General features: G+C 40.9%; 1 protein-coding gene across 3 annotated transcripts; it reads left to right on the forward strand.

Annotated features, from left to right (window-relative positions):
- Positions 1 to 317: 317 nt before the first annotated feature.
- rab5c (RAB5C, member RAS oncogene family) lies at positions 318 to 11,363 on the forward strand. 3 transcript variants are annotated; one of them, XM_035181911.2, is made up of 6 exons: positions 318 to 492; positions 7,388 to 7,741; positions 9,574 to 9,725; positions 9,943 to 10,065; positions 10,164 to 10,257; positions 10,653 to 11,363. In XM_035181911.2, exons 2-6 carry the CDS (start codon positions 7,576 to 7,578, stop codon positions 10,778 to 10,780), a joined length of 663 nt encoding a protein of 220 aa, XP_035037802.1. In that variant the 5' UTR covers positions 318 to 492; positions 7,388 to 7,575; the 3' UTR covers positions 10,781 to 11,363. The 3 variants fall into 3 exon arrangements, with proteins under 3 accessions (XP_035037802.1, XP_035037800.1, XP_035037803.1); XM_035181909.2 differs by having other exon boundaries at positions 318 to 488; XM_035181912.2 differs by lacking the exon at positions 318 to 492 and adding an exon at positions 6,316 to 6,576.
- The last annotated feature ends 230 nt before the right edge of the window (positions 11,364 to 11,593 follow it).

The raw sequence follows: 11,593 nt of genomic DNA on the forward strand, positions 1-11,593 counted from the left end.
GATGAACAGTACAAATAAACTGATAAAATATTACTTTTCAATCTCAATTATTCATTTTTAACCAACATCAGGCCTGATCATATAACAAATATCCTTTCATGTTCAGTGTTCTACCCTTTATGGGGGGTGTTGAGCACAAGACGTGACGTGAACACGTGATTTGTATTAGAATCTATTCAGTAAATGATCTGAGTGTTTTTGTCCCACAGAGGTAAATTACTTCCAGAGCTGCTGTGCTGCAGAGTGGATGATCGTGGTGTTTCTGTGCAGAATGCAGCTTTCTCATTGGTCACACAGCTGCTGACAAAGAGTGGGAGGTTCCCGGAAAAATTGCTAACCGGAAGGGAAGGCCAGAGCCCAAGAAGAAGAAGAGGAGGAGGGAGAACAGTAAGAAGAAGAAGAAGAAAAAGAAAACGAGAAAGAGAAAGAGAAGGACAAGGACAGTCGCCGCCGACGCCGATGAGACCAGCAACAGAAGAGAAAGTATTGTAAGTAAGTCAGACAAGTTGTAGTGATGAAACATGGGGGCAAAGAGGAACTCTGGACGTGTGTTCGTCCTTTCGGTCGACGAGCTGTTTACCGTATTCACGTCCCCTCTGTCAAATTTCACCCTGAACCGATCAGCCGAGTCCGGGCTCAGCCTGGACCGAGAGAGGCACCGAGCTCCTGGCTCTGTGAGACCGCAGGGACATGTCCCAAAAAGCAGCCGCGGCAGGAAGATGACCGAGGAGCCGTTTTACAGCCGCAGCGGACACCACAACAAGCCCGTGTCCCCGAGTTTGTCAAACGTCAAACAGCTGACGACGTTCGGGGGAGAAAAGGAAAGTTACCCTCTGACGTTTGGGACTCTTGGCTATAGATGCTAACTTAGCTAATGCTACCACAATTCTATCAAATCTCATTTCCACAGCTAAGCAGTTCTCAAGTTATGCTAACAAGCTAGTGCTAGTGCTAGGTGTCTGTAATTGCTATTACCTGCTGATGCGGTGTGGTCGAGGCTAATGTAGTTAGCCGACTGCCCTGTGCAACTAAGTTAATGTCATGCTAGCTTGACTTAATGATACTGACCGGCTATCATAACTAATCAGACCTTACCTTTACTAGCCTAGATAGTTAGCTACATTGTGGTTAGCTACCGTGTCAGTTCAATAATATTCTCACCGTGAAGCAGCCACTGTGTTAGCATGTCACTCTGTTCAAGCTAGCTGCACCCAGACAGATAAACTTACCTTCTAGTTAGCATCTTTTTTTTTCATGACCCAAATAATACTGATAACATTTGCAGAGTTGCATAATCCTCAGTAATCATCATATATTTTTTATATATTAGACCTTGAAGCTTCCGGGACTCACAGATCATTTAGCCACTTGATAGTTTCCAGTAGATGTACTTTTACAATTTAAACGCACCCAGCAGGTCTCCTGACAGCTTTTATATCTCCTCTGTTCATAACAAACACAGACTCACACTTTGACATGGACTTGAAGCTTTGACAGAAAAACTAATCTGAGGGAGTTCATATGTTTGAGTAAAGGCCTGCACGCTGGTGCTTTCTGTGTCCTGTCATCACATTCCCTGTCACAAAGGAGTCATCACTCCTGACAGCACATGTGTCGTTATCCTGTCAGTTTACACTTTGAAGCCATTGTAATCCCAAATATTAGCTCGCATGCACGTCTCCTCACACCTCCCTAATAGTGACGTATTAAGGGCAGCCGAGATTGGACCTTTGAGCCGGAGAGGGATCGTTACAGTTAACGTACTGGAGCCCTTTTTATGTTTATGATGTGTGAACCTTGTCCTGCTAAAGTGATGACACATCCTGACAAACCTTTCCCTGAAAGAGGTAACGGTGAATTTAATCCCCACACAGTATCCACGCTGTTTGTGTTTATGTTCATTTAGGATGCTCCTCACCTATCAGACTGTTTCAGCGCTGTCTGAATTTGAAGGTCAGTGCTGCTGAACTTGGCCTGGTAGTTACAGTTTCCTCTTTCCATCAACAATACTTTAACTTACATTTTAGTGTTTTTTTTAATCTTCTGTCATATTCCTGCTGAAGGGAGCTTTTGTTTTGACGGTTTACAAAAAAACTCTGAGCAAAACTTGACCAGGATAAAGTGTGTTTTATGTGTGTTGATGAGTTGTGAGGTGCAAGAAAGGTTTTTATTACACCAGTGGGTGCATTGTGATCAGTGGCGTCTGTCTGTATGTCACAGCAATAACTCAGGTTGTTTTAATCAAATTTGGATCAAACTCTGCAAGTTGTTTTGTGGGTAGGGTTCAGGATCACTGTTTAAGATGTCTTCAATTTTTTTTTATTTTTTATTAAAGGTCAAGGCCACAGCATGGGATACAAATTTTAGCCCATTGCATGGAAAGTACATTTAAGCACATATAAATACACATACAATTTGAAATAGTCTTTAATTCAAAAGATACAAAATACAAAAGATTGTATTATAAATATATATACACATGTTCTACAGTGATAATAAGTAACTTGTGACTGAAAATATGGGAAAGAATGGAAAAAAACAGCGTAGGTGGAGCATCTCTCTGTGGGCATTTTAGTTTTGTTTGCATCTATTATGGAAACAAATATTTGTACAAGGCTCTTCATGCAAATACAAAGCAGCATAATGACTAATCTCACTTAGTGAATAATATACTGTAACTTGCTACCTGTAGAACTGCTGTTGCACATTTCATTTTTTATGTGATAAATGTTTTGATAATAATTACATCGTTTGAATGTAATTTTATTGGTTGGTGCTGATTTAAGATCTTGGTTTGGTCACTGAGCCTTCACACAGAAGGCCCAAGAAAAGGAAATGCCTGTGATTTCCATTTGACCTTGCTGACCAACAGTGATGGCTATCCTGTTCGTCTGTGGAGATTCTCAGCCCTGTAGGTCGGCGCATTTCTAGGTTTTTCTTCAGTTCTCAGAAGTGTAAAACCTTTCAGCCTTTCGGACGAACGGTTAAACATCTTCAACTTGCCTTCGTATGGAACTCAGTTTGTCCTTCGTTAGTTTCCCGTTTGCTTTTCCTGAGTTATGTCACCAGCTTCCCATCCAATCTGTCACCGTTTCCAAAGCCATTCTTTATTAGAGACCTGAGCTGAAGTAGGTTTTACCTTGGATAGAGAGTATTTCCTGTTTCATTTTAGAGATTGTTCTGCTTTTTTGTATATTTTTACCTACGAAAACTCTTTGCCAGCAACGTCTCGGTTTTGAAGTCATGCTTGCTGCTAGTGAGAGTCTGACTATTTGGCGTAATAGACAAAAGAGGATGGCACAGCACCCCCTCATATCAGACACCACCAGTTCTCCCAGGCCCCCACCCTTCACATGAAGTGAACAGCACAAGTCCCTGCTTGCTTCTTTGTAACCATTACAAACAGCCGTTAAGGTTGTTAGACTGCTACTTACATGGAATGTGACCGACTTCTGTGATTACCTGTTCACACACTCTTAAGTATACTACCATTTATTGGCTATATTTTGTGTAAACACTAACTGAGTGCTCAGTTAAAATCATCCTATAAATCTTATAAAACCTTAGAAAATCAAGCAGGTCATTTTCTCTTTTTTTGTGTAGTTATTTAGCAAAAATTAGGGGCTTAAACTGCCGTCCCTTTTGGCCAAAAACTGCCTTTAAACTTCCATATTTTTTCCATGTCAAGTATGAAAAGAAGTTTCCAAACTTTGACTTTATTTATGCCACAATAGTTTGACACTGATACTTACTACTTGAAAAAAACTGCACAAACTATCATATTGGACACTACACAAAATAAAATATAAAATGTTTTTTCTTAGAAACTTGGGAGCCATCAAATCCCTTGAGGAAACTGTTGATGGAAACTGAGACATGATCATTTTTACATAATTATTGTCATCATTGATTAAAAGAGTATCAGTATGAATTTATTTGCTTTTATGAAGGTAAACAGGCCACAACGCAGGAAGGGAAAAACTATTTGACTGTGGGAGACTAATGTGTATTGCTTTCATAGCAATTATTCATAGAAATAGCATCTGGTTTTTTTCAGTTTTTGACACTGGTTTTGTGTTTAAATAACATTATCATTAGTGAGGCCTGCTTTTCAATTTGTGCACACACTCTCACATTTAGGTTTTCTGTGCACTGCAATCCCTGAGCAGTGCTTGGATATCACGCTGGCAGCAGAGCATGCAGGAGGCCACGATGAATATTTCACAGGCCTTCCCTCCAGTCTGCTTCTGCCTTTTCTCCTCCCCCTTTCTCTGACCCATGTCCCACTGTCTCTCTCTGACCCACTTCCCTGTGGAGGTCTTCAGAGCCCATTAGGGATGCCAATCAAAGCATTTGTCACAGGCTGCTTAAGATGTGTGCAGCTCAGGTACAGTTTGCTGTAAATATGCATCTGTGTTATTGGTTTGGCAATAAACACTTAGTACGTTTTTAATTAGCAGGTAGCATGTTTTTTGCATAAAACTTGATGCAGTAATTGATTGTTTCCTGCTGATGCTCATAAAATCCTCAGCCTAAGACACAAATGGTTTTGGCTCCTAAGGTTTCCTTTTGTTTCTGAAACCTTTCCTCACCCTCCTGTGTAAATGGCAGCAGCTCCATATCTTTCATTCAGGCACTTATTTAAAACGTTTGTCATACATACAAACCAACCAACAAATATATGGATGAGGGTGATGATTTCCAGCAACTGTAATTGAAGGAAGCAGTTAACCAAAGTGCTGTTATTAGTATTCGTATAAACAGGCCAATGCAGGTGCTAGTGTAAGGGCAATGAGGAAGAGGAAGCCAGCAACATACTTGCTTTCATACATACATGTATGTGTATGCATCATGGCTGCCTCGCAAAGCCTGCGTCTGTTTGGTGCATCGGTTGTGCACTTCCTTAGAATTCAATGCCATGCGTCTGCAAGATTTAACACGTACAGGAACAGTACGTGACCTCCAGTGTCACTGTGTTTTTATTTATGTAATGCAAATCCAGAAGTTCTCTATGGTCTGAGTTCTGTGGTGTGCCCTCTAGTGGAATACTCCAGTAACATGCATAGTACACAGCAAGTATATGAACATTTGTGCTCACGATGCGTTTAGTTGTCTACGTGAAGACCTGACTAAAAAGGGAGTACATCTCTGGCCTTAGGAGAGAAGATAGTTAGCAGCTGGACCAATCTCTTTTGCTTTCAGCTTAATTTTTACAGAGTTAAATTCCTGGTTAGGGTTAAGACAGACATGGTAATCACCACTTTAATGTCAGGTCAGAGCAGGACTCCTGCACCAGGGTGCCTCATATTTGTAATGAGTTCCTAGTAATTCCAGCTATTTTTTCCAGAAATGTCCTCCCTCACATCCTCTGTTCAAGAAGCTTCGATCTTCTAACACCCTCAGTCCGTCTCTTCTCTTTGCCTCCTCCAGTGAGCAGTGCAAACAGGTGAGGGTTCAGATCTGCAGCTCGCAAACAAAATAAGTACAGGCCGACTATTTGACTCAGGGAACAGAGTGCTTTTATTCTGCTGCGAGGGACCCCGTGTGTGTGTGTGTGTGTGTGTGTGTGTGTGTGTGTGTGTGTGTGTGTGTGTGTGTGTGTGTGTGTGTGTGTGTGTGTGTGTGTGTGTGTGTGTGTGTGTGTGTGTGTGTGTGTGTGTGTGTGTGTGTGTGTGTGTGTGTGTGTGTGTGTGTGTGTGAGAAAGTCCAGAGACCTTTAGTTCACTGCTGACGATGTACCGGTTTTATATCTGTGCCGCTCCTTGAAATCTCCATCAAAGTTGAACATGGATAGTCTTTCTTAAATCTGAAACATGTAATGCCCCTGGGTTATTATAGCCAAATAATTTGTATGTATAAGTCAAAGGGGAAAACACGATATGCTTTGTGAGGGCTAAAAATGAACTACTGCTATAAAGCGTAATGGGAGAAATGTATGTTGCATAGTTTGTCCATTGTCAAATACAACATGTCACCTCTGAATATTTCACCACTAAGCCCAGATCCGCTACAACGTTAGGAGAAGATCAGCAGAGCCAAACTCTATCGACTATCAGCAGTGACATCTATATGTTGCTTTTCCTCATTCTTGACATATCCCGGCCTCTTTCTAAGGAATCGTCAAACCCACGCATTATGCGTCAAGTTTCCCAGTGACTGAGGCACATTCCATGTTTTTAATGTGCTCAGCAGTAAAATGTGTTCTGCAATCTTCACTTCCTGCTTTGAGCTTAGTTGTGTTTCCTGTCCTTTGACCAAGCAGAAGCTGGCTGACCTCATGTGCATCACTCGACTAAAAAACACGATTAGGAAGGTTTACTTACTCAGTACATATCGCTGTTTTGGTTTGCAATTATCGCCTGTAGCGGTTCGGTTTATATTTGACGATTAATGCTGGCTTAATTATATTCAAAAACTTAGATTTCTTTCCTTTTTTTTAAGTCAAACTCTGTGTTACAATTTCCTCTTGGTACAGATCATCCACTGCCTGGATGCTACAAGAAGACTGAGTGAAGAAACCTGGTTTACCTTTTTAACTTTGCTGTTTGATCCTGGAAAAACAAAATGTTGTTGCAGGTAGTTGTGAAATAATGTTTTGTTTTTGACTTGCTGATTTATCTTAATGTTCAATATTGAATTCATTATCTGATAATTTGTTTGTGTATCGCTTCATAAAAGTTGCCTCAAAGATCTTTTATGGTTTTGACGAAGGTGAGACATCAGTTAAGAGATGAGTCACAGGAACAAATGTGTTGTTAATGCATGGGAGGGTGTCTGGATGGGACAATGTTATATTTATACACGTGTGTGTGTGTGTGTATATATGTATATGTTCATATTTTGCATATATATGATTTTATGTTTGGATTCGTTAACTTGAAACCTTCCTCTGTACATGTGCCATCATTTCTCTACGTCATCATTTTATTTGTTAATTTATTCTGTGTATTCTCAGTTAAATTAAAGCAAAGCAGAATCAAGAATTTCATTCTTTGGCATTCATATGACATCACGTTCATGCAAGGAAAAAAACGGTAGTTTGACATGCAGGAGCAAAACAGTGTTGTGTTTCAAATTATACTCTTTGTTCTCTCAAGTACCTGTTTATAGTTAACATGGTTTAATGAGAATAAGGAAGAGTGCCGCAGTGATGCACGTTCAGACTTTAGACTGTCTGATGATTATTTGATCTAAAAGAAAATAATTTAAGGTTCCGTGCTTTTTTTTTACATCTTTTTTTGCAATTACCAACAGGAACCTTTTTTTTTTTTCATTAACCACCTCACTGGATTTTGACAAAAATATTCCCAATGTTGTTGTTTAAATGTAAATTCTGGTTTGAGTTTGGAGTGGATCATAACCCACTGTATACTTTTGTGTTTTTCAGCTGCCACTGGTGAGGTGTCTACTTCCTCTGGCTCATCTACCTGCCTAACCTGAACTCACCCCACCCTCCGTCGAGCTCGGCCTCACCCAGCCCCCGCACCGAGCCCAAGCCTCAAGTCAGCCACGCTCCCTCCCTCTCCTCCCGGCTTCCTCTACTTCTTTCTCCTAAAGTTTTTTTAACGCTGCATTATGGCAGGGAGAGGCGGACAAGCACGGACCAACGGTACCGCGGCAAGCAACAAGATCTGCCAGTTTAAGCTCGTGCTTTTGGGGGAGTCGGCGGTGGGAAAGTCCAGCTTGGTGCTTCGCTTCGTCAAAGGCCAGTTCCACGAGTACCAGGAGAGCACCATCGGAGGTGAGGGCTTCTCTTTCGATTCCCAGAATTGTCTCTGCTCTGAGTCATGCTTTATTGGCTGATTATCACTTCAGGAAAATGATCTCAGTAAGTCAAGGATAAGACTGTCTTTTGCACTGTAGCTGTTTGTGTTTAATACTGTAGCCGTACAACTTTACATATCAAGGCTGATATTTACAGATTATGATATAAAAAACTATTTAAAACTTATTTTAATACACAATTAGTTTCTAACTTCTAACTGAAATAGAATTATTGCACAAATCCTACAATATTTCATCCTGGCTTTGGATTTAACAGAGGTATGACATGAGTGGTTGAGTAGAAGAAAACATGCCCTTGCCAGTACAGAGGAGCTGCTTGCTTGCTTGCAGGGCTTAATCTTTTCTGTTATGCATGTCGAGGAGGAGGAGCGGCAGAACCAATTCCATGCCGCTGATCACCTGACTCACCAAGCTCCTCACTTAGCGACGCAAATATCTTGACTCTGTGGAAAACAGATAACATTTCAGAACAGTTTTTCACAGCGATGAGAGTAAGATGTAAAAGAAAATAACTTGAGACAGGCTACTGTGAACAGCAGCTCTCAGACAGCAGAGGAGTGTGGTTACATTAAACAGGAAGGAATCGAGACAACAATGGGGATTTCCTGGACCTCCTGTAGATGAGTGAAGCTGATGGAAGAGATTTAAGTTTTAAAGAACAAGAATATGACACAGGGATTTGTGATCTGTCGGCAGAGTGCTGCGTTTTACATGTTGTTGCTGCATTGTGGTGTATTCAGCCTGAGGTAATCTGTGTGTTAAAAGTGCAGATCCTCAATCCAGCCAGAAAAACAACAGTGACAGGTTTCCTCTTTTGTCGGAATGCTGGGTTTAACAGGGGTGTAAATACACATGTTGAGTCGAAATGAAAACTACTTTACCAAAAATTAAAGGAATAGGTGTGAGATATTTGTGGTTCTATTTGTTTCATCCATGCATGTTTTTCAGCCGCTGTATCTATGTTGAACAGAGACATTTAGGCCACAGTGGATGCTGCTGCTCTTATCACTGCTCACTGCATTATCATCCTTTTGATCAACTTAACCACCAAATATGTATCATAGGATTTACAGCGAGTCGTATGTTGACTGGCACAGAGAAATGTGCCTCGATGCAGTGGTGCAGTTCCCCCCCCCCCCATTTTAAGGCTTCAGCACACAAGCCTAAACTGAATCAATGTCTATGTGGAGGGCATCAAAACTGTAGAGTAGTATCAATAAGAGTATCGAGAAGAATTGGTGTCGATAAAATCCTAACAATACTCCTCCCTACTCCTGAGTAACGTGGCTGGAGGATGTAGGGACAGGATGCTAAGTGCTTACGCTAACCAAAGACTCAGGACGAGTCAGCGTTTTTTGTTTCTACCGAGGCTGCGGTCAGCTGCACGCCTGGTCAAAGATTACTAAGCTTTAAAGTATGTGCGCTGCTCTTTTTTTCCCCCTCTGTCATGTGACACTCAGCTGAGTTGTGCCTCTTTCTGCAGAACACAGGATATGATTTTGTTTTCTTTTTGAGTGTAGTATTTTCCATTCTGACATGTTTTTTCAATTGAGTAATTCCAGTTCTGAAGGGGTAAAATTATTCCAGCACCGTATCTCACCAAAACTGATTTTAAATTTAAATCAAATGTGTTTGTCTTTTTATAATTCCAATGACTGTGAGTTTGTTTCAACTGAGCTTTAATCTTTTAAAGCCTAAATATTCAACTTTCTCCCTCCAGTTAACATATACCTCCTCCCAGTCCAAAAAAAAAGCTTGATAGCTATTATGTTTTTTTTTGTTTCCCAGCTGCCTTCCTCACACAGACGGTATGTTTGGATGACACAACAGTCAAGTTTGAGATCTGGGACACTGCAGGACAGGAACGGTATCACAGCTTGGCACCTATGTACTACAGGGGAGCCCAGGCCGCCATCGTGGTCTACGACATCACCAACACAGTGAGTTACCTGGACCATGGCAGGACGTCAGCCAAGACACTCACTCATCTTTTGTCATCTGTTCTGACCCTTTTCCTCCCACCAGAGTTGATGATTGTTTGATTCAGCAGACGGCTACAGACCTTTGCTCTTTTAACTCTTAAAGCAAAAATGTGACATTTAAAACCAGAGATTCAAAGTTTAAAAGATTTGTTTTGTTTTGTTTTTTTTCTTCAAGGATACATTCACACGTGCAAAGAACTGGGTGAAGGAGCTCCAGCGACAAGCCAGCCCGAATATTGTTATTGCACTGGCAGGGAACAAAGCAGACCTGGCCAACAAGAGGGCTGTAGATTTCCAGGTAAAAAACACCTTTGACACAGACGTTTTTAAATCTTTAATGAAAGTGTTGAATAAACGAATCTAAGCTGAATATGTGTGTTACATTTCCTTGTTTAGGAAGCACAAGCATATGCAGATGACAACAGTTTGCTCTTCATGGAGACGTCAGCCAAGACTGCTATGAATGTCAATGAGATTTTTATGGCTATAGGTAAGTGAACCCCAGCACTGACACAAGTTACTGTCACGCTGCAACAATTAGTTAATCAAATGGAAGGAAGATGAAGCTTAAGATCAGGGCAGCAGCTAACAATTGATTATTCGTTTAATCTTTTTAAATAAACCCCTGAATCAGTCAATTTATCTTTTTAGTTATTTCTTGCTAAAAATCTAAAAGAATGTTTTGTGGCTCCAGGTTCTCAAATGTGAGAATTTGCAGTTTTTTCTTTGGGCCGTTGGCACAAGACGTCTGGCGACGTCAACTGAGGCTGTAGAAAATCCAATTTGATTTAGTTGACAGAATTTTGAATAGCTTCAACTCACAGCCCTGTTGTCTCATAATCACAGTGCATTCATTAATGGATGATACTCTTACCCCCCAAACAGCCAAGAAGCTTCCTAAGAACGAGCCTCAGGGTGCAGCGGGCGCCGGTGGACGAACCAGAGGCGGCGTTGACTTGCAGGAAGCTGCCCCACAGGGCAGAAGTGGCCAGTGCTGTGGCGGCGGGAACTAACCAACACCACCGAGTCAGCTGATCCAACCAATCTAACAGCTCCGATCAACCAGACCAGATATTAGCCAGCTGTCAAACAATGTCCCAAAACCACAACCGACCAAAATCACAACTGTGTATTGAAAACATATTGCTGTATTTGTATCAGACTTTTCAAGTTTATAATCAATCTGTAGTTATTGTCAAAACAATATCTTCCCAATCTCTACATGATGTTTTGTCAACCTTAATTATTTTGTTTTTTTTTTTTAATTGTCTTAATTTTTTTTTTCTGAAGATCTATGGTATTAAATGCACTGGTTCTGTCTCATCATCTTTTCGTGAATTGAGATGTTGTCCCCATCCTTTGCTTTCTTTTTGTCTTTTCTTTCTTTCTTTTAACTCTTCATATCAGGGAGGGATTCCTTTTAACAGTGTTGTCATCCTACGATGACATCAACAACTAGCACAACGACACCTGCACAGCAGCCACCGCTGTTAGCAGGTGGGGGATAATGGGGGGGCTGGAAGCTCGGGCCAGGGGTCGAAAAGGAAGTGGGGAAAAACTGATAATTTTACGAATAAACAAAGGGAAGATATCTTTTTTTGTATTCCTGTTTTAATTAATCATTTAATTTTCAATTTAAAAATTAAGAATCAGCAGTGACTAGCAGCCAAAATATAATAGTGCAGCCAGCCACACCTTGGCCATTGTTGAATTCCAACATCCCTCTTAGTATTTCTAATCCATCAGAGGTTCATGTTCGGTAGGACTCCTTTTAAAAAATATGCCTTTAAAGCAAACTGGTTTCATTTTCTTGGCAAAGATTAACA

Source organism: Hippoglossus stenolepis, chromosome 16 (assembly GCF_022539355.2).
Source record: "Hippoglossus stenolepis isolate QCI-W04-F060 chromosome 16, HSTE1.2, whole genome shotgun sequence".
NCBI lineage: Eukaryota > Metazoa > Chordata > Actinopteri > Pleuronectiformes > Pleuronectidae > Hippoglossus > Hippoglossus stenolepis.

Bases quoted from the DNA above. Each gene is read 5' to 3' on its own strand.
- rab5c (XM_035181911.2), top strand. From the start codon at position 7,576: ATGGCAGGGAGAGGCGGACAAGCACGGACCAACGGTACCGCGGCAAGC. The intron at 9,726-9,942 runs GTGAGTTACCTG...TTTTTCTTCAAG, and splicing joins TCTACGACATCACCAACACA to GATACATTCACACGTGCAAA. The intron at 10,066-10,163 runs GTAAAAAACACC...TTCCTTGTTTAG, and splicing joins AGAGGGCTGTAGATTTCCAG to GAAGCACAAGCATATGCAGA.